The sequence below is a fragment of the Castanea sativa genome, chromosome 12 (genome assembly GCF_040712315.1).
Source record: "Castanea sativa cultivar Marrone di Chiusa Pesio chromosome 12, ASM4071231v1".
NCBI classification, from domain to species: domain Eukaryota; kingdom Viridiplantae; phylum Streptophyta; class Magnoliopsida; order Fagales; family Fagaceae; genus Castanea; species Castanea sativa.
In genome coordinates, this window is record NC_134024.1 from 9,928,356 (window position 1) to 9,954,421 (window position 26,066).

At 33.2% G+C, this 26,066-nt stretch overlaps 2 protein-coding genes across 5 annotated transcripts; both read left to right on the forward strand.

Moving 5' to 3' along the window:
• The first annotated feature begins 721 nt into the window (after positions 1–721).
• LOC142618223 (receptor-like protein EIX2) lies at positions 722–4,372 on the forward strand. Of its 4 annotated transcripts, XM_075791130.1 has the most exons (3): positions 722–841; positions 925–3,591; positions 3,964–4,372. In XM_075791130.1, exons 1-2 carry the CDS (start codon positions 835–837, stop codon positions 3,573–3,575), a joined length of 2,658 nt encoding a protein of 885 aa, XP_075647245.1. In that variant the 5' UTR covers positions 722–834; the 3' UTR covers positions 3,576–3,591; positions 3,964–4,372. The 4 variants fall into 4 exon arrangements, 3 of the variants coding, with proteins under 3 accessions (XP_075647245.1, XP_075647244.1, XP_075647243.1); XM_075791129.1 differs by having other exon boundaries at positions 732–3,600; XM_075791128.1 differs by having other exon boundaries at positions 732–3,591.
• Positions 4,373–7,118: 2,746 nt separating this feature from the next.
• LOC142618414 (uncharacterized) lies at positions 7,119–22,490 on the forward strand. The gene is made up of 19 exons (XM_075791344.1): positions 7,119–7,358; positions 7,889–8,041; positions 8,128–8,287; positions 9,133–9,451; positions 9,838–9,975; positions 10,051–10,243; positions 10,345–10,475; positions 11,348–11,557; positions 12,521–12,687; positions 13,642–13,720; positions 14,576–15,106; positions 15,970–16,340; positions 16,801–16,905; positions 17,108–17,335; positions 17,547–17,615; positions 17,776–18,003; positions 18,897–19,004; positions 20,290–20,406; positions 21,877–22,490. The coding sequence occupies exons 1-19, from the start codon at positions 7,256–7,258 to the stop codon at positions 22,298–22,300; spliced, it is 3,834 nt and encodes a 1,277-aa protein (XP_075647459.1). The 5' UTR covers positions 7,119–7,255; the 3' UTR covers positions 22,301–22,490.
• The last annotated feature ends 3,576 nt before the right edge of the window (positions 22,491–26,066 follow it).

A 26,066-nucleotide genomic window follows, 5' to 3' on the forward strand; every position in this document is an offset into this window, starting at 1 on the left:
CTGTCTGCATGGGTGTGATTTTTCTTTCAGTATTTTATACTTTTCTTACACGCTTTCCCATCTATTAGACAGTCGTCAAGAAACATTTCAACACCACGTAGAATAACAAAATTTGTACCACAACTGTTTATTTAACCAACTCTGAAAAAAGAAGTAATTGATTCATGGAAAAATAACATGCAACCAATTATAATATGATAGGTAAGATAATTATGATAAGAATTAAGAAAATTTATGTGCAAATAAAAGAGGTTTAAAATTTATGTTATGTATTTAAGAATTAAGTCATTTTGAATATACACCACTATAAGATTCTTTAAAAAATTTCTCATTTTTTTGTGTATGTGTTAAAAATACTTAGTATTCTAAAAAAAAAATAGTAGATTAATCCTACATTTATAAATGAGTGTAAATAAAAATGGTTTAAAGTCTGTGTTGTGTATCTAAGAATTAAGCATTTTTGGATATATACTATTATAAGTTTCTTTAAAAAACCTTCTCTTTTCTCGTGTGTTAAAAATACTTAGGGGTATTTGGTAGAGTAATTTAAGATGAGATTTTTGTAATTTTTTAAAATTTATGTGAATAAAAAAATATATAAAAATATGTATAAAATTGTTTAAAATGTAAAAATGTGAGGCTGAGTATACTTGCCAAACAGGCCCGGCTATTCTTAAAAAAACTACTCTTGCATTAAACAAAAAGTTATAAATATGGTTGATGGTTGCGGTTCTGAGTACTCAAAAAAAAAAAAAGCACACTACTATACTTCCACATCCTTATCTTCTTCATATCAATTGCCTGCATGTTCATTGGTCATGACTATGATCATGGATGGAAGGTCCTTTAAGCTTCCTTATGCATTTTTAACGCTTTTCGTTTTAGTGCACTTGAGATTAGCCCTTGGCGGATTCATTCCTGCAGGGGTTGGAGATGCTAACAACATCAGCTGCCCAGAAGGTGAGAGACAAGCGCTGCTCGAGTTCAAAAAAGGAATCAGTGATCCCTACGGCAGGCTCTCTTCATGGGGGAGCGAAGAAGAGAAAAAGAATTGCTGCAACTGGCAAGGAATTCACTGCAGCAACCAAACAGGCCATGTACTTCAGCTTTATTTTTATCTATTGGGAGGTATGATTAGTCCTTCACTACTGGAGTTGCCTTATTCGACTTATTTGGATCTCAGTTACAATGATTTTAATGGTAGCCATATCCCAGAGTTCATTGGTTCTCTAAGTACCTTAGAACACCTTGATCTCTCTTGGTCCAATTTTAGTGGGCCAATTCCACATCAGCTTGGAAAACTCTCACGCTTGAAATATCTTCATCTTGGATTGAATGATTTGACAAATTCTGAAAATCTCGAATGGTTGTCTCATATGTCTTCAATAGAAGATCTTGAACTAAGTTTAACAAATCTTAGTGGTGCCAATGACTGGCTTGAAGTTGTGAGTAGTCTCCCTAATTTAAAAACCTTGAAAATGTCGGCCTGTAATCTTCCTCTAATGAGTCTTTCATCTTTTTCCCAATTCAATCATTCAAAATCTTTTACTTCTCTTGAAAGTCTGCGACTCCACAATAATGAAATTAATGACATTCCAAAATTCTTTGGGGATATATGTACTTTACGTGAATTGGGTTTGGCAGGGAACAATCTCAATGGACAAGTCATTGAGCATATCAATAACTTGTTTGGATGTGCAAAAGACTCATTAGAGGTTTTGGAATTAGGAAGGAACCAATTATGGGGATCATTGCCTGATTTTGCAATGTTTCCATCATTAAAAGAAATAGAACTTCCGTCCAACAAATTAAATGGGACTATGCCCAAAACCATTGGAAACCTTCATAATCTGGAGCATTTGGATGTTTCATTGAATTATTTGCAAGACGTCATCTCTGAAGCACATTTCTCAAATCTTTCCAAATTATTGTCATTGGACTTATCTGGTAATTCTCTTACTCTTGAATTTGACTTCAATTGGGTTCCCCCTTTCCAATTGGAAGGACTACATTTGAGATCTTGCAAGTTAGGGCCTAGATTTCCAAATTGGATCCGAACCCAAAGGAATATTACCATCCTTGACATCTCCAATGCTCAAATTTCTGATACCGTTCCAGCAGAGTGGTTTGCGAATTTGCCTCCTAATTTAGTTAGTTTAAATATTTCTAACAACCAAATACACGGACAGCTACCTAATGTGTCGACAATGAGTTGGCGTGAACCAGCATTTGATTTGAGTGCTAACCGTTTAGAGGGTCCACTACCACTTTTTTCAAGAAATGTCAGCTACTTGAATCACTCCAAAAATCGCTTTTCGGGGCCACTTTCACCTCTTTGTAAAATCAATGATAGGCGGTTGGGTTTGGGTTTTCTAGACCTATCTGATAACCTATTATCTGAGCAGCTTCCTAATTGTTTTATGAATTGGCCGAATCTACTTATCTTGAATTTGGCAAACAACAATTTCTCTGGTGAAGTTCCAAGCTCTTTCGGCTTCTTGTCCATGCTCCAGACATTGAGTCTACATAATAACACTTTCTCTGGAGATTTTCCTAATTCCTTGAAAAATTGTAGCTACTTGAGAGTTATGGACTTGGGAAACAATAGATTCTCCGGAAAAATACCAGCATGGATTGCAGAAGACCTACCACAATTGATTGTTCTTATCCTACGTTCCAATAAGTTTAGTGGAAGCATACCATGGGATACATGTAAGTTGAAATATTTACGAATCTTGGATCTCTCTTTAAATGACTTCTCTGGAATTATACCACAGTGCCTCAACAATTTAACTGCCATGGCTTACAAAGCTTACTCTTCGACTAATCTTTTTGAGGGAAGTTATATGGGCTCAATTATAGGACATAATTACTGGTATATTGGAGACTATGTTGACAGTGCTATGGTTGCATGGAAAGGAAGGGAGTACAATTTTGGCAAAAATCTTGGATTTCTAAAGATCATTAACCTTTCAAGTAACAACTTGACAGGAAAACTTCCTACTGAAATCACTAGCCTTTTGGAGTTAGTTGTACTGAACGTATCCAAAAACAACTTAATTGGAGAAATTCCGCAAACAATTGGTCAGTTGAAGCAGTTAGAATCATTTGATATGTCATGGAATCAGTTTTCAGGTGAAATCCCATCAAGTATGTCAGAATTACAGTTTTTGAGCCACCTAGACCTATCTTTCAACAATTTATCTGGAAAAATTCCTTCAGGCACTCAACTCCAAGGCTTTGATGCAACTTGTTTTACAGGAAATAGGGCTCTTTGTGGGCCTCCACTGACACAAAAGTGTCCAGGTGAAGTAACACCAAACCAAACTTTACCAACTGACAATGGCAGTACTGAAGATGACAAGGACAATAGAGATGAATTCGAGAAATGGTTTTGTGTTGGAGCAGGAATTGGATTTGCTATAGGTTTTTGGGGCATATGCAGTTCTTTGATTCTAAAGCGGTCATGGAGACATGCTTATTTCTTATTATTGGACAACATGAAGGATTGGCTATACGTAACAATGGCGGTGAACAAGGCAAGATTTTGGAGGATGTTTCAGAGGCAAGGGTAACCACTTTTAATGTGAGGTTAACAAAGTAAGTCATCTATAGCTCTTTTTCACATGGTTTTAGATATATTTTGTTGTTGCTGAATAATTCTTAGGTACTTTGGAGCACGAAGAAATGTATTCCTTCCTCTTACATTCATCATTTGAGTCTATTAATTAAATTCATGATAGGGTTCATTATGAATGTGAGAAGAGCGAGCACAATTTCTCTGTATTTCAAGAGTACCTAAGAATTTTCTATTTCTGCTACTAGCCGCGGCAATTTATTTCGGTCTTGTTCATTAATTTGTTTGTTATTTTATTTTTTACTCTTTTTCACATTTTTTTTTTATTCGTTACACATGCTTAAGAATCATTACTAATTCTTTTCATATTTCAAATTACATATCAGGAAGTAGCAGAGACTGCCACTGAAGGCGATACATTTAACCTGGATGGTAAATTTCACTTAGGAATTGCATGAAGTTGAAGAGGTTCTATCTAGTGCCTTTACTCTAATGGTTTTCTTTTACCTTGGTGTTAATGTCTGTCTTCTGCAGCTGCACATGTATACATGAGTGTCAGGACTCGTTTGTAATATTTGTGTGGGTGTGGTCTAGAAGATTTTATTATTGCCTTTCTCTCATCACCATCATTGTCAGCTTCAATAATGTAAATTTACGAATAGATCATGTGTAATTTTAATTTAGTTGAAGTGTACTTGTACCTTCGATTGTGATGTTATTGGTGGTTATTAGCCATGTGGCCCCTCTTTTTGGGCATTAAGACATTGTGAATGGATATGCATGTCAGTTGATGAATCTCGAGAGTCAAGAGTATGCTATCTTTAACCCAGTTCATGTTAGGAGGTGGCTCATGAAAAATGACTCCTCTTTTCTCTAAGATCAATTCATAATAGCTGCATGGTAGGACTAGTTCATTCTCACTTTGTCACCTTCTCTCTCTGCAATTCTTTACTTCTTTGTAATTTAATTAGATACTTGGTAATATATCATTTTTTTTTTCCACTTGGAAGTTGTTTAAAAGTTAAAATCGATGATTCTGATTGCACTTGAGGCAAATAAACACGTTGCACTGCTAAATTCTTTTAGCTACAAACTTTGCATGCTTCTACAGTTACAAGAATGATGTTCTTTCTGACATTTTACTTGCAATTTTCCACAAATTCATCAAACTTATTTACAAATGGCCAACAGTTGTATAATTTGTAAACTTTTTTTTTTCAATATACATAGATGTTGACATTCTACTGCGGTACATTAAAGTTGAACGTAATCAAATGGTTAAGTTCATATCATCCGCATGGTGAGGAAGAAGAGATCGAGAGAGTGGAGTTTTGTTTGCTGTCAAGATTCATACTACATCTACAACAAAAACAAAACAAAAAAGTTATGGTGAGAAAACTAAGATTGAAAATTGGAGAAGAAGCGGTAGAAAGGATAACAAAGAAGAAGATAAAACATAAAATGATAAAAAGTGAAGATAACGATGAGAAGAAATTCAAAAGTAAGAAGGGTAAAATCCGAGGAGTTAGAGACTAGTAGTTGTGTGAATGAGAAAATACCAAATAAAAGGGAAATAGGGTGGTGGTAATGGTATGAAATTGAAATGCTGAAATAGAGGCAAAGAAAGAAGTGGGGGTAGTTAGGAATATTTAATGAAATGTCATATTTCACTTTCCATTAGTTGATAGACTTTTTCATTCAATGTGTGTTGTCCTTGATGTGCCTTGTTTGCATGCAATACAAGTTGTATTTAACTATTTATATCGTTACCGGTTTAAATACATAAACATTAGCTAATGTTTATATAGTCATTGATATTAAAAAAAAAAAATTAGCAATTTAGCATTTTATTTTATAAATTTATATACAGTTAAAGAACAAATAATGTCGAGCAAAGAGCGCCCACATTCCTATCTAATTATTATAAAAATAAAATGATGGATATAAGAATCCACATACGACCATATCCCTCAAGTTGCAAGTTGTTTTTTACCACGTTGTTTTTAACAAAGTTTTACCATAATAGGTTGTTGTAACTAGTATGTAATTGATTCCATTATGGAATCATAAAAATAACCAAATAATTACATATTATATGAAAAATACATTTAATTGAATTATTTTAGTCAATTTTTTTTATTTGTTCTAATTTATTATATTTATTTTATATTTTAAATAATTATTAAATTAATTATAATGTCATCACGGTTCGACCTTTGTCTGACTTCCAAATTTTTGAACTTTTCCTCTAATGGTTCATTCAACAACCCAAATCTAAAAACCATGCTCCCATCAAATTTGAATTGGATCTTTGCATAATTAGATTAATTAAATTATTTGACAATTTTGACTTAATTAAAACCAATGAAGATCTAAACAACCTTTCAATCACAAACAACAACACACCATATCATAAAGCAATGTACACCAGATTTGATGAAGAAGTTGGAAACCGATGGAGATCACCTTCGAAGAAAAAGCTATTATGGAAATAACGTACTCCAACTAAGGCAATTCACTATATATGACAATTCTAAACAAAACCTTTGCTATGTAAATTCTACAACATAGTGGACAACTCAATGTTAATTAGGTTAAGTGGTTAACCAAAAAAAGCAAAAAAGAAAAAGTGATAGCTAACACAGTTAACATATAAGATGTGATGGAATGGAAGGTTTAGGGTTGAAGGCCTATTTGGTTGTGTTGTTTAAACCATTGTTTTTGTTGTTTATACAATATAACATGTATTTTCACAACATTTTTTCATTCACACGTATTTCTACAATACTTAAATAATATTACTAAAACAACTATACCAAATGGGCTCTTAAATGCTACATTGTTTTGTTTTTAAATTTTAAATTTTTTTAATAATAAAAAATTTAAGATCTAAATGTAACATTTTGAAAGCTTTAACTTTAAATAAAAAATAGTAAAGATTCAGATCCTCTAGAGTTCTTAGGGTACTCTACCAGTAGATTTCATTAAATCCTAACCACTCTTTAATGATTTAATGGTTTACATTCTGCCATGTCAGCATTTCATTAATAATATTCTTGAAATAATAAAATAATATTGTAAACAAAACAATTAAGATGATTGTTAATGAAATGCTGACATGGTAAAATCTAGACCATTAAATCATTAAAGAGTGGTTAAGATTTAATGAACTCTACTTGGTAGAGTACCCTAGGAACTCTAGAGGATCTGAATCCAAAAACTTTACCATTTAAAAAGAGTTTAAAATAAAAAATAAAAAATAAAAGTAATTACTCCCCCCCCCCCCAACAAAAAAAAAGAGTGAAGATTGAAGAAGTTTCCTTGTAAAATTTGGCAAAATCAAAGTCTGGATCTGGGGCACTGCCAAAATTGGTTAAAAAAAAAAAAAAAAATCATAGTGTGGCTGTGCCACATCATCGGATGGGAAGGATGCAAGAGCCACCTGTTACACACGAAGCACTGAATCATCTCCTTTCCACGCAGAGTAACCCTTAGAAAAAGCGCGGGAAAATACTCATCCGCATTTTCGCGCCACAAAAAGCCCTAATTACAAATCCATCTCTCTCTCTCTCACTCTCTCTCACTCAGAAATCAGATCAGAGAGATCATCTCACACCAAAAAAAACCCCCTCATTTCTCACTCTCCGTAAAAACCCTAAAAAACCAATCAATCTATTCATGGACACCGAGGGCTTATCGTTAATCTGCGCGGGTCTCGGAATCGCCGAAGAAGACGACAATGGCAATCGGATCGGCTACTCCAAGGGCCAGTACTGTCTAGGTACACCTCAAAAATTCAAAATTTTTTTTGAAGCTCTTATCCTTTACTTTTTGCCTTTGCAAGTTCAATTCAAACAAGCTGAATGATTGCATTGGGTATTGCTTTCAATTCATTTTAGTTTCAGCAATTGAATTTTCGTTTCCTAAAATTTTAAACTTGTCATTGATTTTCAGGAAAAGATTTATTTTTGTAAATAATCCAAAATCAGATTTTTTTTGGGGTTATATAACCTAAATGATCAAATTTACAGTTTCTCCAATTATTTAATTGTTGGGTTTTTATTTTATTTTATTATTTTGTTTTATATTGTAAATTGGGTTATAGAAATTGATAAGCTTGCCTTTAGTTAAGATAAGAATATGTTTTTAGGTTCAGTTGAGAATGGGGTTTTGTTTTCTAAGGTCCCAGATAATGAAAATCACAAGAATTGGGATTTAATTTATTTAATCGGCTATATATATATTTTTTTTCTCAACAAGTAAATGGGGATTTGATATTGACAATTGTTATAATTTTCAAATTTATGTCAGATAATTTGAAAGATTTACTGAGGTTTTTGAGGCGTGACGATCCACATACACGGGATGTGTTCAAGCAAGTCTGTAAATGGAACATTGTATCGAAAGATTTGATTCCAATTATAGAACACTGTCAAGATGATCGTAACTTGGTTTTGAATGCAGGCAGGTTTTCTTATCTCTCTAATATTTATTGTGAAAGAAAGCTAAAGGACGAGTTTTTAATATTATTGTTGTTATTTGTTTGACAGTGAAGGTTTTGGTGTTCCTTACAATGCCTATTGAGCCTACTTCGAAAGATATTTCACAACAGCTAGAGTATCTATGGGGGTTGAAGTCGTCAGTTACGTGTAGTGACATTGTCGCTGTGATAGTCTCACTTCTGGAAAGCCCATTGGAGAATTTGGAAAGGTGAGTAACGATTACACATAAGTGGAATCCTTGAGTATCTATCATTTGATCCAGGTTGCATTTTTGTTGAACTGGAACCAAGACAAGATTTTTGCAGTAAAGGCCGGCATTTTTCATTTTTCTTCGAAAATTTTCTAGTGTGCTTGTTCAGATAGAAATTATTGCCTCTTTGTCTGAGCTAATGGTTTGTTAAACTTTAAGAGTTCTTATTATTTTTCATGCTTTACATACACTTCTGTCCCCCCCACCCCCTTTTTTAATATAAAGCAAAAGTAAAAAAAATAAAAATAAATGCTTCATGTGCACTACCTTAAAGAGAGTAGGACTTGGTGGTTTTACTTTTCATTTCTCAAAAATAGTACTTACTAAATAGTTAAAATTAAAAGAATGTGATTTAGAGTGCAATGATGGGGCTAAAAATGACAGAGTACAAAGATACAAAAATTCTTAAATGTAAGAAAGTGAAAAAAAAAGTAGGAGTGATGGACAATGCCTTAGTCCCAAACAACTACAGTGATTAGGGAGTTGAGGCAGTTGTAATAATTAGGCAAAATGGACTTTGATATTTTAAAGGATCCTCTGAGCATGCACTCCAATTTTTACTAATGAGTGTTGGCTGTATTTTAAATATATGAGCCTAATAAGTTTACATGTACATTTAAGTATCTGTTAGTCAGTGTTATTTTATTTTTGCTGCATCTAGAGATGCCAGTTGTTTATACATTTTTAAAATCTCTAAATGTCATTACCATCCCTGGATTATTGTTATCTTCACATTGGTTTTAAGTGCTCTGTAACTGTTTGAATTATCATTTTGGTTTTATGACTAATCCTGTGTCATGCAGTGAAACATTCACAGAGGATGACTGGAAATTGGTGCAGCTTGTACTTACTTTATTTCGAAATGTTCTAGCTATTCAAGAAATCCCGTTACAGCAAAAGGCAGGGGGATGTGCAAGTCAATTTTTATCTTTGAGAGAAAGATTTTTGGAACTTCTATTCCATGAGAATGTAATGGACTTAATTATAGTTATAACTCAGCATGTTGGTGGTTCATATGGCTATTTTCGTCAAGACAATTTACTTTTATTAGAGATTTTTCATTACATCTTTATGGGTCAAGAGCCAGAGTTAACCGCCAAAGCACATCTGAAGGGTTTTAAGGTTGGTTTCCTTTCATCTATTTCCACTGTCTTTTATGGTAACAAGATCAATCTGGCTAAAAAAACGAAAGGGTAGATTGAAGGGGATGAAGTAGGAAGGGTAAATAGAAGGGGATAAAGTAAAGCTTGTAACCTCTGATGTGAAATACTGAAACTACATTGACACCGTCACAGGCATAAATATGGTTTGCCAGAATGACTACAACTCATCAGATATGAATTGGATCGGTTAAAATTGTCCTTCTCTTCAAGTTTGTGGCTATTGAACTCCTTAGTGCTGTCTATCGATGCCATCTTTTATCTGTTCTATAGTTGCTTAATGGCATATATATATATATATATATGCGTGTGTGGTAGTCTGATAATTCATGTTCAATTTTTTTTTAGGTGGATGTAGACACTGAAGATTCTCTTAGTAGTCTCGAGTCCATTATGAAGGAGGAAGAAGAGAAAAGAAGACTTTCCAGATTACGCAATATGAGTCGTCATTCACAGTTTATTGGGACATTTACACGGGTTACCATGGTATGAAGTTCTGTTGCTGATGCTAGCAAGTGTTGTCATTGAAAGCTTTAGTAACACTGGTAGTTTTTACTACAGGATGGTTCTAAGGCAGTATTAAAGGGAAATCCAAACTCTGCATCTCAAGATACCCTGCTTAAACCTCACAAGATTCCCCGGGGTCCTGTAAAAAGGATTGCATGGGACATTGGAAGATTACCTCCTACCAAGGATAAAATTTTGAAGTTGCTTTATGATTTTGTGAGCCAGTTTCTATCGGGAGGTTACAATGGCAAGTGTTTTTGGAAATAAATGACTTTTTTAGGTTAAGTTTTGCTTCTTACAGCATTGTAATTATATTACACATCTTAATGCAAGCCAATTTTTTACCAGTTTTGATGCAGTCGATTCGTGAGGATATTGAAAAGGAACATCATGCAATTCAGAAAAACGATGTCATTGTTTTCTTTCAGGTTGCTCAGTTTGTTACCTCTTTTCAACATCACAAGTTTTTGAATTCTAAGGTGAGACGTGAATTCTGGCATGTTAACCTAAGTATTTGTTTTCATATCCTTGCACATAACTCAGTTTCTATAATATCCCTTCTTAAGTCCTATTTAAGTCCATTCAATAATCCTTTAACAACATATCTAGAGCACTACTTTGCTGTTGAATTCTAAAGATCCTCTAAGATGACTAATGCTTGAAAACCCAAAAAAAGGTTAAGAAAAGAAGTTGATGAATTTACACTTTTGTTTCTCTCTTGTTTATATTTTTGTCAAACAATAGAATATGAATAGATTTGAAAGAGATGTGTTGCACTTTTTTTTTCCCTGAATCCCTAATGATGATCAGAAGAAAATAAATCACATTGCTCTTATCATATAGGCACTGGCAAGGTTTCTGGAATAGTGCAAACTTCTGGTTGTATCCTGTTTTTGAGCTTTGGGAATATGTATTGATGGAATTTCTTAACGAGGAAATTTGGTCCATTTGAGGACTTTCATTGTTCCAATCGAGTTTTCCAAATATTTTTACAAAAAGTGTTACTGTAGATGTTTCATGTACAAAGGGTTAAATACAATTTTGGATTGAAAGCCAAAACATGCAATTTTAGTCGTTGGTTTCTACATGCCGTAAGACTCTGTCCCAAGTTCTGTTTCTTGATGTCTAGTTGATATATATAGCCAATAGTCCTGTAGCTCAATTGGCTAGCACCTCTTGGTGTTTCCAAATGAGACATCGAGGGTTCAAATCCCACCTCCCCCAATTATCAAATTATTAAAAAAAAAAGTTGACTTATCTCTTGTTGCTTAATCATAATTATCTATGATTTGCATTCTGTTTTTCTATAGAAAATGTTTAGCTGGTCACCTTGTTTTCCTGTGTGTAACAGCCAAATGTGGGAGTAGATAATTTTGAAGACTTTGATAAAGATGCTGATAGCACAATTTTTAGAGGTGATATATGTGGACCAATTGCTGAATCCATGAACGAGTCAATGTTCCAACTAGTCATTCTAAAGTGGCGTAATGCTTTTGATGGGTTAAAGGAAACAAATGATTACAAGTTTCTCTCTGCTGCTGGTTCCCTTATGAAAAACATGGTAATAGTTAAACCAACTCAGAGTTCTGTTACTTTTCTAGAAAAACTTCTGTTACATTGGCTTTGCTAGCCTGACAATATATGCTTCAGTAGTTATGCCCCCCCCCCCCCCCCCCCCCCATAAACCTTCCTTAGATGGTGGTTGTTTGTATAAAGAAGGTTTTTGTAGCTCAGTTTATTTTTACATGACAAAAGGTTTGATTTTTGTGACGTGGGGTAGAGTAAATCAATGCATAATCTATGCAAATAAATTAATTGGAGAATACATTCACTTTGGAATAAAGGTTTGTCTTTCCCATGTTTGGAATTGGATTCTGTAATTCTGAAGTTTTGTCTAAGTAATGAAATTTTCAAAAGCAGCAAAAATTTTCAAATATGGAAACCTTTCTTGAGAAAGATTCATAGAATTGACTGAAGGGGTTCAATGAAATTGGGTTTTTTTATTATTATTATTTTTAATTTTTTAATTAATTTATAATATCAAGAATACAAATTTTGGGAGTAGTCAAACTTGTTTAAGTCACTGAAGGCCAGACAAACAATCTGTAGATAACATATATGGTGTCACCCTAATCCAGTTTTGTCCTCAGGATACATATATAATATTCTATCTACTCTAGTCCTTCTCCTATCTGGGTATCCAATTGGGTTCTATGCAGCAACAGACACTCTTTTAAGTTATTCACACATTTCTTATTGTAAAAATAGCGTATAATGTCTATCTATTATAAGGTTGAATTTTTTTGTTGGTTTGCAAATTGCTGTTTGTTAGATGTACCACTTGTTAATTGGGACACTGCCTTACAATTCATACATAGTAGAACAAACTCTACAAATTTCCTTTGCACTTTAGAATCCACATTAAAATAGAAATCCAAACTGACCTTGTTGTGATACTTCCCTATAAGTTAGCGATATTGAGTAACCTTGAGATGTCCTTCCTAACTGGCTTTCCTGCTTGCAGATTAGCATGCTAGATTTGATGCTTAAGTTGTTGCCAGACGACGCTAAGGAGCTTTACACAGCTCGCATTCTTCTTTACAAGTTATTTTATGATCAGACTGATCAAGGGATGACTCAGTTCCTCTTGAATTTGATCAAAACGTTTGACACTCACAAACAACCAAAGAGGTTTTCCCCTTTCACACTAACAACCCAAAATGATTGATTTGTTTATCTTTCATATCCTGTTCTAGTATTTCAGTACCAGAAGATCGAAGTGGGCAGGTTGATGGGTGGATAGGATTTTTTCCCTCTTGCTTTTAGGGTTTCATATTTCAATTATTTATTATAATCTTTAGAGAGGGGAGATGGATTCAGGCTTCTGCCAGGTATTAGCCCATGCTAATGGATTATCAGGCAACACTTGTGATTGGCTTCTTGGTCTTCCTTCACTTGTTAAATTTGGGAGGAAAATACCTTGCTAGATTTTATTTATGCTACTCATTTTCTTTTTTAAGTTTTGGGTGGGAGAAATGACTCCCTCAGTTATACGCCTTCATTTATATTGGTCGGATACGTAGATGCTTTCTAAAATTTTCTATTATAGGTAGTATATTTGATTGACTGTATGCTAGATAAGTACTCTTTTGTATTTTCCAGTTTATACATGTTAGAAAAATTACGAATTTACTAAAATTAAAGGAAGTTTCTCTCACTAATTCTTTTGTTCTTAGAAATGTTTCTCTATAATCAAGCTTCCACTTTGAAATTTGATTTGATGCATATGAATTGCATTTGTTTGTGTCTGTTCTCATTTTCACTTAATTCTGGACATCTCGATTTATGTATATTAGTTATGCGACTTCTATTTCTTTCCTGAAACTAAACCTACCTGCATAAATTATACCAGAATAACAATGTGTATGCAACCATGAATGTACCTACCCCTTCCCCCAATAGCCTCACTGACCTCTATAGGTACTTATGCAAGACCACTTGCATGTGCTTATATCATCTATTCACTATGAAAAAGTGTAATTCTTTTTTGAATATATTGGTGCCATAGCTGACCCCAAATTTTGGGAATAAGGATTTGTTGTTACTGTTGTGTTGGTGCCATATTTATGATACTCTTCTTCTCAGTGATCTCGCAGATATGGTAGAAATGATGCATAAAGTTGTGCAGCTCATGGAGAACCTTCAAGCACGTGGAACTTTGAGGGTGTGTTATGCTTTTGTTTGTGCCTTAATGGGTTAAATTTAGATGGAAAATCTGTTGGTTTTTCTTTGATATTTTTTGGTCTTAGAGATCTATCCTGACAAAAAATGACCCCTTTTTTTTTATTTGTTAGCTAGTCAATCACATTTTCTTTAATTTCCATTGTTTATTTAATTACTAGCAAAAGTGCAATACATGCACACATTGAAATTTCTATAATTTGTTCCTCAAGTTAACTCATATCTACCATGAATTGAAAATTTTATAATTTTGTTCCACAAAGTTGATACTCCTATTCCAAAAACAATAATGTAACAGACTTACAAAGTTAACTCATTCCCCTTATCATTTTTCTAACAGACTTATCTTAATGATAATCAGTATATGTCATATGCATTCCAATTGCCTACATGGGGTGTTTTTTTTCCTCATTTAACTTATATTTGTTATCAGTAAAAGTTGATTTGTATTTTCTGGTTTTTTTTTTTTTTTTTTTTTTTTTTTTGCGCTGATGGAAATTAGTGCATTTTCTTTTTATATTTAGTGAATTGTGTCACGTAATTCTACGCAACGCTTCTCCCATGCATTTATGCTCTTCTATGAAAATTGGGATTTCTTCCGACTCTGTTCTTTAATCTGTTTGAATTTCTGCATGCATCTTTTGGCTTGAAAACTTTCCTTGTGAGACACATGCATCCATTTTTTTCCATTTGCAATCTCTAGGAAAAAACACTTCTCTATTAACATCTTTGATTTTCTTTTTAATTAATGAGGTTATGTATTATCAATGTTCTGTTTATCAGTCTAAGGAAGCCTTTGTTGTGGGGATCTCTGTTAAAACCATTTCTCCTTTTTTAGGTTTCTAGAAAATCAAGGAGAAAGAGAAAGAACAAATCATCGGGTGACAAGGAAGCAGGAAACGTACAGGGTGATCATGTCACTGTTCAGAATGAGATTGGCATCTCTAATAGTGAGGAATCAGCAGATGTGAGCATAGCACAGAAGGGAAGTCTAACTAACACAAATTCTGATGGGAAAGAAAACATCATGTTCTCTGCTCAGGCTGATGAACCTGATATATCCATGTCGGAGACAGGGAACCTTAAAAGCAGTGTGCCACATATGGATAATGAAAGTGCTGATCAGGCTAATGATGATCCTTTTAATGGCACAGGTGATTCTTCTGATGATGAGCAGCTAAATGCAACTGATGAAGTTGATTTTAAGGTGTCAACTTTGATATCTGCTTTTGCAAACAACAACATTATTCATAAATTATGTTGGTTACTAAAGTTTTATAAGAGCAATTCTGCCACTACAAATCACTACATAATTTGCATGTTGCGGAGGATTACTGATGACTTGGAGCTCTCTCCAATGCTGTATCAGGTAAAACTTCATGATTTACTTACTTTTCTGAAGAAAAGGAAAAAGCATGGATGTTCTATTTTTCAAAAGACAATAACTTATATTTCATAGGACCATTAAGTACTGTGCAATTAAAGCTTAATTGCTCCCTGTTAAATTCACCTATGCCAACTCTACCCTTTGTAATGCTTATTATAGATATTTTACCCCCAACAATATGACGAGAAGTGATAACTTCTTAAAAAATTGAAGCAAAACTTTACCCCATCATAAAATTAAAATATGAAATAGTTATAGACAAGAAGAATTAGTTTCTTTGTTAATAAGAAAATGTGAAGTAAATCATCCCAACAGATATGATGAACCTTGCTTATTTTAGAGTAACAATTTTCCTTATCTGTACTTGTGAGTTTTTATTCTTATCTAAAAATTCAAGGTCTTAGGTAAAATACAAAATTCAAATAATGACCAAATTTAATAATTTTCATTAGTAGGTTAAAAATGACTGTGCTACGAACAATCTTTTTTAAATATATATGATAATTTGATATATATATATATATATATATATATATATATAGCATGTGTTTAGATCTTAGGGATAAACATACAAAAAACTTCTTAAAAAATAAATGGTTAATGTTGCATTGACCACTTTGTAAAAGTAGTTCAACTTCTTTAGGAAGAAGTTGTTGATAAAAATAAATATCTAAAAGTAAGGTTTATTAATCTGGTGAAATATATTAGAATTTATCTTCTCAAGGAAAACTAGGATGTCCGTATTTTCTCTCTCCCCCCCCCCCCCCCCCCCCAAACAAAAAAAAATTTATCCAATTATTTATGAATTTGTATCCTATTTGCTTCTTATGCACATATTTTGGCAGTTATCAATCCTGATCACATTCCATAGTATCCTAGTTGAGCAGAAGTCATGTCCATCAAAAGATTATGCAAACATTGTTGATTTCCTGACAAGTTTTGTCAGAAGGATGCTAAGAAAAATGAAAATTCAACCCATTCTCTTTGTGGAAATTCTCTTTTGGAAGACGCGCAAAGAAAGCCATTACATTAATGTTGAATATATGTTACATGAGATTGGCTCTTTGAAGAAAGACAGTAGAAACTGGGAAAATATTCCAGAGGATGCAGAACTCGGTTCATCACAGGCCAAAGGATGGACCGGTAGAAGCATTGCAGATGCACTTGGTGAAGATGAAGCTGATGTTGTGATCTCTCATGAGCAAGGATATCAGAAGTAAGAATTTTTTTGAAAACTTGAGTATTTGTTTAGTCTTTATCTTTTTCTTGACCTTTTCATTTTTCTGTTTCTTATACTGCATATTTACAATAATGCCAAACCAAGTTATTCTAGAATCAATTCTTCTACGATCACACACTTTGCCACAACTTTTATTACAACTTGCACGTGTTAACCTGTGATTGGATCATGTCACTTACACATGGGTCCACCATTGGTACTTGGTAAAAAGTAATCCAATCACCACTTAACATGTGCAAGTTGTGAAACAGTGTGTGGCAAAGTATGTCCCTAGAATCTCAAACCATCCATTTATAGTCTTGTTCAGAGATGCTATTTTGTACTTTTAATTTATTGAAGTTTCTCTTCATTTAAGAAAAAAAAAGTTTATCTTGATCGAAAGTGTAAAAGGTATACATTTACATTAAAAACTCCTTGGTGCATTTGGTTGTTGCAGTAGGGAGCAGTCCATGGAACATGAATCTGAAAGGGATCCTAGAAGAAAGAAAAGACTTTCTCTCGATGGCGAAATGGAGAGAAAAATTAAGGATCTCTATGAGAAGTAAGTGTGCTTTAATTTAGCTGTTTTATTTCTTACAAATGTTGTTCCTAAAACAGCACTTAGGTTATTGTAATTATACCTGATACTATTTGAAGCATGCAAAACGTTTGGTGGGTATTATCGATTGTGTATTGTTTCATTTTTTTTCTGATTTCTAAACTTTTTGCTCAAGTATTTTCTGAAAAAAATGTGGCCTTTTTAGATTCAAAGATGATCGGCATTGTAGTCGTCTTATTGCTGAAGTTCTAGAACCTGATGGTAAAGTTTCACCAGCACAAATTTCTAATAAGCTTAGACAGCTAGGACTAAAAGTTGCACCAAGGAAAAAGATGCGCTATGATGATGACCATGATGGAGATGGAAAAGCGGTGGAAAAAGTTAGTGATCTCCATAACTCAGATGATATGGAGGGAAGTTTATTGAGGCCTTTGTAAGTACTATAAGAAATTTGTACTTTATGAATGTTATAGATAATATGTGCGTCGTGTAAGATTGTATTCTAAAGCAGTGGCTGATAATGCAAAGCATTATCCACATAAAAGCTTCTAGTGTTATGTTTTTAGTCTGAAATCTTTGTTTATTCATTTTCCCTTCTATTTTTTGGAAAAGTCTCTGATACCTCCCTTACTATATTTCTATAGGCACAAAAGGAAAAGAGTTTCTGCTTTTAGTGAAGATCAGGAAGATATGATCAGAGCTCTATATGAGAAGTGAGTGTTGCGTAGCTTGGTTTCTGGTTACAATATTAGAATAAGTCTCCTTTTACATCAAATATGCTAAAATGTTGATAAAGATGTGATGGAATATGTTATTTTGTTATTATTTGAATTTTTAAATAAAAAAAGTTTGGGCTTTGCTTGATCCTCACAGATTCAAAGAGCATAAGAGGTGTAGCTACATGATTGCAAATGCATTGGATGCAGATAATAAATTCACAGCTGTTCAAGTTTCTCATAAGCTTAAGCAACTTGGTTTACGAGTTCCTCAACAGAAGAAGTTTGAAGCCAACATGCTTATAAAAAATGAGAATTCTAATAGTTTGTTTACAGATAAAGCACATGACCCTGATGATGAAACATTGTTATCGTTATTGAATAGGTAATATTATATTCATAGGCAATATTCTGTGCTATTCATATTGGGATTTGTTGCTCTTCTTAGATTGAAACGTTAGGGTTTCTTGATGGGCACCCCTGTATACTTATCCCAGTTATTAAAATCATTCTTTTTGGTATTAAGTTCAGTAACTATTCCAAACAGTTCCATACATTCCTTTTAATGGGTTTGGTGGCATGAGTCAAGCTTTAATTTTGGGGAACCTTATCAATGTGAGGTTGTGAATAGGTGGGATACTCATTTGAGAAATATGTTGCTTTGTCATGTTCTTGACTTAGCTTGGTCATCACTTAGTTATTGTAGGTTGCTTTCACATTTCTTTTAACTTCTCCACTATGTTTGGTATTATAATTCTTAATATGAAATTGGGCATTTTCACATTCCATTGACACAAGTTGTTATTTTCTTGCTTAACATCTCAAGATGTTTTTACAATTTTGTTTTGTTTCTTGTGGTTGTAGTTTCAAGTCTGTAATTCTGTTGATCTTTGAATCGATCTTTTTATCATACTGCTCATCCATCCAGGCATCATCATTTATCTTCACATTTCTGAACCTTCCTCTTTGTCTATTTCATTTATATGTTTATTTTAAAAAAATTCTTTATCAGTCAAATCATAGGGCATGGCTGGTTTAATGTCAGATATTTGGTTTTCTCTTACTGATGGACATGTGCAATTGCCAAAATCATCCCTTCGTTATATTTGTATTTTCTCTGACTTTTTCCCTACATATATGAATTTTCATTTTCATTTTTCCAAGTTCAGATGAATTTGACATCTCTTGTCAAATATTGCTGAATTTCCTGATGTTACTGATCTCTCTCTCTCTCTCTCTCTCTATATATATATATATATATATATTAAAAAACTGTAGGCGCAAAAAGGAGAATGGGAGGCTATTTGGTGAGCAATTACCAGAACAAGTTGAAGGATTATTGCCTGAAGATGATTCGGATGATGAACTCCTAAGCTCTGTTCTTAAGTAAATCTCTCTCTCTCTCATCACAAAGAATAAATATTTATAGTTGTTGGAGCTTGATTGTGTATATATTATATTGGGTATTTATATCCGGAAGCTGTTACCTTTCCTTATAATGGACTCATATCTGGGAATCATTGTTTATTTGAAAGGAATCTATGAACTGTATTTGAAATATTCAGTGTTTTTCCTTAAAAATGGCATAGTTGTTATCTCCACTTTTGCTTGAATTTTGCTTGGTAAGCAAAAGCAGAACTGCCGTCATATTGTTTCTTATTCTCTTATCTTTCATATTTTAAAGTTTATTTATTTTTATGACTGGTACTCACACAAATAATGATAAACTTCACTTTTGTTTATTAAATTTGCATATATGGTGTCAAATATATTTCTGAAAATCAAGAATTCTCTGGCCTAGTCCACTGTAGAACCAAGAAAAAAATTCCAACTAATCTGCTTCATTATTTGTTTACATCTACAATGTCTCTTGGCTTTAATATTTCATTGATTTTTGTGGTTATTAGTTTGTGGTCCGTAGCACTGCTGCTATTTGTGGCCATCAACATGAACCTTGCACTGCCAGTTCCATTGTCTCATCCATATTTATGATGAATTCTTTTAAACTTATATTATCAATTTTATGCATGGAGTCTATGTTAGTGGTTTCATTGTTTGTCCTATCATAAAACTTTTTCTTGGAATTGTCCTTAGCCTGGGAACAGCTCTTCTTATATGTAAATGGTACACAATTTTTTGAATATATGCATGGTATCTATGTTATTGGATCCATCATTTGCCTTTTTCCCATGGACTGGGAACAAGTCTCATGTATTTGAAAATGGGACACATTAATTGGACTGAGACTCAAGTTGATATCAGGTGATGATATTAGTAATATCTGCATAGCACACAACACCTTAATTATGCTGCATCACGTTGATTGGAGTTCTGTTACTTTTGAATGATCTAAAAGTTGCTTTGCATTATGTAGAAAACATTGGAAATCATAATGGAATCCTTTCATTGTATTATAACTGTTTAAATGCTAAATAGCTGCAGCACTCTAAACATGTCATTAATTTTCATAATTTTATACCTGTATCCTTTGCGGTTTCCTTTTTGAAGATAGTACTGTTTGGAACATAATTATCTATATATTCATTTACTCCGTAACTCTAAATTAGAGTATCCATGTGTTAAATCTAATCATATCACTGAGTGGCAACAACTTTTCCTGTTATGTTTTCTTTCTGTCTTTTGTTACAATTAATTAATCTATTGGATACAGGAAAACTAGAAGGCCGCTTCCTCAGTCAAAGGATGAGAAGCTCACAGCCATCTCAATTCAGGGAACAAAAATTCAAAATGATCCTGGAAATAGACCTACTGAAGTTGTCAAAATACAGTATGTTGCTCATCCCCCATGATTCTTCTTGCTAGTTACTACATTATTCAATTTATTCTACAATCCATATAATGCTGAATATTCAGGTTGAACTTGAAATGTTAATCCCACTTTTTTCCATTTCCAAGTAGTTACTCCTACAATTGAACATGTTGGAAACGAGGGAGATTGATGCTGTTGAATGTTTAGTGGATCTATTTAGTTGTGATGCTGATGTACTATGTTTGAAGTATTTGCATACTTCGAGATGAATGACAAATTGATAATAGGCTTAAAGTCTAGAAAATACTTCCTAGTCCTTTGGAAATTGTTATATATTTTCTTGTGCTGAAATGGCATCATTATCATTTTCAGTTTTGCAGAAACTATTTTTGGCATCTGTTATGCCCGCTTCTCTGGGATGCCTGGATGTAAATAATTTTCAATTGACCCATTTTTTTTGATGGGTAAATAGTAAGTTTACTGCCAAAATTAAAAAATAAAATCAAGACACATGATAAAGCTCTCAAACATGCTTCTTCAGGACATCCCCTAAAGCACCCAAAGAAACAAGTCTTACAACTGGAGAGCCATTGGAACCTAGCCTAGAAAGGACCTTACACGTTGCAAGAGGCTAGGAAACAATTGACCAAAGGCACAAAAGTGACTAACGAGAAAAACAAATAAAAGAGAAGTAAACGTGACAACCTGAGAACTCAGGCTTCAAACAAACTATGAGTGACCTTCCAGACCAAATGTGGCTCTTATGAGCATATCAAACAAACTCGAATAAGGAGTACTTTTAAAAACTTTGTCAATCCAATTCTTGTTGGAGCTTGACTGCATATTTCAGGTGGAAAAGGAATAGCACTCTTCCAAAATTGTTGAAAGACTAGCAAAAGCTTTCTGCTTTGTCAATTTTAGAGTATATATCCATTGAAAGGGCAAATTCAATGGAGGAAATAAAGTGAACAAAAAAAGTGATATGAAGTTGGGTTATTTGAGCCTCTTAAATCTTTATTTTGATTTAATCATGAGTTTCAGACAGTTTACTACAAAGACTTGCAGGAATTATGCCAAATTAAATTCTCAAGGCCTCATGAGATACCTGAGACTCTGGGTTCAAAACTCCTAGTTTGCATCTTGGGGCCACTCCCAATGGATTCCTCCCTATAATTATCTAGTATGTGAGATTAATCAAGTGCTTGAAGAGCTTTGGACAACCATGTTAGCAGTATTACCTAGAATTTTACAAATTAATATCCTTATTAAGCTGTTATGTTTGGAAAGCAGGGTTGTGTTTATCAAGCTGGCTTCTTTTCAAAGGGAATTTGTACTAATAAAGAATAACTTCTGTTATTTACTTGATGTTGGTTGCATTAAGTTATGGTTTGTGAAGAAAAGTAGAGCTTCGGCTTAGCTTCTTGTTTGTTCAAATATTCTGATAATATTAATAAACTTGAACATAGAACTAATCTTATGTATTTTCAGGGATGTTAACAACCAGTGCAGTAAGGCTGAACCTGCAGGAGTCGATGTGAATGTTTCTTTTAATTATGGCAGTCTTAATGGCACTGCTGAAGCTGAAGTGACTAGCATTGGCAGTGGAAGTTTGTTGAACGTTGCACCTGTGAATCATTTAGATAATTTGTCACAACAAGAAGTTGATATTTTGGCAGCTTTTGGGGATGCAGTGGCTCCCAGTTCATTTCCACAGAGTAATCTAATAAAAAGGATTGGCAGTGGAAATCATTTGGATGTTGCACCTGTGAGCGATTTAGATAATTTGTCAGATCAGGTAGTGGATGAGGAATTGGAAGATGCAATTGATGAATTAGCTCCTAGTGCATCTCCAAAGAGTAATGTAATGAGAAGGAAGTTGAGAATGGTACTCGATCTTGAGGATGACGACTGAGATGGAAGAGTGGCCAGGTTCCTCTCATTCTTAAAACTTGTACAGTTTCTCTAAACTTCTGCCATATCTGTCTAATTGGATATTGGAAATCAACTTTTCAATTACCTATGATCCCAACTTATTCTAATTTTTTCGATTTCAGCCAGAATAATTTTAAATTAGTAGAATCCCATATTTATCTGTTTGTGTATTTTTCTTTTCTTTTTAGGACCATAATCAGTTATATATCTTAAAGATATCTTATTGTCTCTGATAAAAAAAAAAAAATTATATATCTTTATCTCACTATAATCACTCCAGCGGAAGAATTTCTTATAAGCTTGCGGATCTCAACTTCTTTAAATATAAAAGGGGGTGGGGTGATTGTTGACCCACTTTAAATTTTATAGAATATATTGTTTAGAGTTATCTGTAATCTCAATTTCTACATTTCGTGAAAAGATTTTGTAATTTATTTATTTGTCCAGGTTTAGAGTGCATTGCCTTAGAACTGAAACTGAATTTTGTTGTAAGATTTTTGGAGTGTAGAAGAGTGGATGGAGAAACGATTTTGTAGATTGATCATTTGATGAAGTTTTCGTACTTCTGGATGTGATTTGTCCATGTTATCACATGCATTCCGTCTTGTGTCTATTTTCTAAGGAGTTATGATTATCACTCATTTTTGTATATAATCCGTAACTAATCATTTTACATTTTAAACGTGGACATCACATGTGAAATTGTGGACCTAATGTATATGGAGTGTATAGCATTGAGTTTGCGAGAACATTATTGTTCTCTATTTGAATTAGGTAGCATTGATTGAGGTGTTGTGTCATGAGGTGTTGAGTGTCATGGCAAAATGACATTGGTGTAAATTGATGAGGTGGGTGAGGGTATTAAGGTTATTATCGGATACTCGATGATATGGTGTTTGCACATCTCACGTTCATGACGAATCTCGTCATAAATTTAATTAATGGGATTTATCATGAATGTGAGAGTGAGCGCCATTTCATTGTACTTTAGGAGTACCTAATAATTACTTGTTTCCAATGCCTTTGACTATACTGGAGAAAAGTAGAGCAAATTTGACAATATCAAAATCTAACTTTGCCAAGAGCCTTCTCCTCCTTCCAACTATTGAATTACAAACCAAAAAAAAAAAAAATCCAACTTTATTTCAAAAAAGAAAAAAAAAGAAAAAAAATCCCTGTCTCTTTCTTCTTGGTAGCAGTTAACCATTTAGAGAGTTTTTTTTTTTTTTTTAAATATTTATTTTATTTATTTATATAAATATTTATTAATTTTTACAATAATTGATGAGGGGATTAGAACCCTAGTTATTTAGAAAATGTCAAGAATTGAGCGGACCTTATTTTGACTTTTAAATCAAGACAAAATTATAACAAAAATAAAAATTACCATTACTGCTAAAATAATGACTTTAATTTTTTCTTTTTCTCATTAAACAATAAACTAAGAAGACTGAGTTCTTAGTGAAATCTAATGCCATTAAATCACAGGAATCTAAGTAATTCAAGATTATTCTAAGTTTCATTGCAAACAGGAAATATTTTATACACTTAATAAGAAAATAACATTAATTTTTTTTTTTTTCATAAAACAATAGACTAAGAAGACTAAGTTCTTAGTGAAATCTAAATGTAACTTGTATAAACAAGATTAATCAAATTGATAGAATATAAGGAAAGTAGCTTATTGGCATAAACACCTTACAAAGCCCTGCAAACTATTGAAATCTATTAAGGACTACTATTACAAGAGAATAAATTCACTTTCATCATGAATCAATACGTAGAAAGATCCATAGAAGGATCTTTTCGATTAGTAATCAAGTTTATGGCAATGATTGAGTCAAATTCAATAATAATATGTTTATGGCCCAAATCCCATATGCCCTATGGAGTGCATTACGAATCGGAATAGCCCATAATTTTTCACAGTTTGTTGGTGTATATACCGATATGGAGGGAAAATCCGAATAACCATCTCCCCTTATTGCTATCATCTATGTTTAATTTCACATAATTTAGCCCATTTGCAATCCCTTAAAACATGCAATATTGTAGTCTCTTTTGGTGGCACATAAGGCAAATCTTCTCATTGGGATTGGCATTTTTATAGATAAACCCTAGGGTGGGAAGACGGTTGTGGCAACTTTTCCTAAGAAAGTATTTAAGGTTGTGATTTGCCCTTTTTTTTTTCTTTTAATAAATTTATTTAGGGTAACACTAATTTTTCAATGTGATTTTGCATGAAAGCTCTATCTAGTGTCTCTAGACTAATTCTTTTACCTGGTGTCAATATTACGAGTTTCTTACAAATCTTCTATTCCATTTTTTGTGTTCCACTTTATGTTCTACTAATTACAACTTGTATTTGTCTAACTTTCCTTATAAAATAACCAAAGTTTAAAATGGAAAGAAAAAACACATGACAAGTTGTGATTGGTAGAACATAGAGTGAAACACAGAATGTGATACAGAGAATTTGTATTTGATGTAGCAGCACTTGAAAATATAAATATAGCTACCAATCTTTCTTCTAAAAGTCTCCCTTACCATACTAGCTGTTCCCAACAAATATAATCGAATGTCAAGCAAAGTTTAGGTATGGTTTCAACCATGTGATTGCATGACATGACAGATGGAACAAAGAAGATTTTATCTTCCCACAAGTATAATTAAATCAAACAATGTAACTCATTGATTCATAAAACTACATGGTTGAAATTAATTAACCTAAGATATCACAATTAAAATTTAGAAAATGTTAAAGTTTCTATCAATTGTACATTGCGGATAATTTCATACGTCGTCCAAGTATTTGTAAGTGTGTGAAACCAGAAACATTGCACTATTTGGTGGCAGTAGTAGTACTTTCTACTAACCGATAAATTACAATGCTCTAGCAATTAATTTGAGTGCTAACCATTTAGCTAGAGGGTCCACGACCACTTTTTCCCACAAATCTCTTTATATTGAACCTCTCCAAAAATCGATTTTCCTAGTCAGTTTTGTTTGTTTGTAATATTAATGGTGGGTTGTTGAAATGCCTAGACCTATCAGATAACCTATTATCCAAACGACTTGCTAATTGTTTTATGCATTAGCCTAACCTAGCTATTTTGAGTTTGCTGGCAACAATTTCCATGGGGAAGTTCCAAGCTCTTTGGGTTCACTGTCTGAGCTTGAAATGTTGGATCTGCTTATTACGTACCTTTGCCTTTGAGAAATTTCAGTTCCTTGATGATTATAGAACAAGGAGAGAAAAGATTCTTAGGAAAAGCACCAGTATGGTTTGGGAAGATCTGCCATAGTTAATTGTTCTAATCGTACGTTCCAATTAAGTCCTATGGAAGCATACCATTGCATTTGTGCTTTCTCTGAAAGATTTACAAATTTTGGACCTCTCTTCAAATAACATATGGGAGAGCACAGGATTTTTCAAGGTTAGACTAGGGATCCCCTCAATTTTAAAATTGGTTCTCTATTTATTACCTTTCCATCAAGGAGTATCACATATAGTTAATTTTCAACTATCAGTTCATCAAAAAAGTCTATTTACCAAATTCTGTTTATAAATAAACTCCTAAGAGGATAGGTCTTTATCTATCATTCTCATTATCAAATAAAAAACATAAAACTAAATATGTAATAATTAAATAATTAGGATGAACTCCATATAGACAACATTAAGTCTTTTAATGCAAAAAAAAAATCTTACAATTCAACTAAAGAATCCCTAAGCAAGCCCTTTA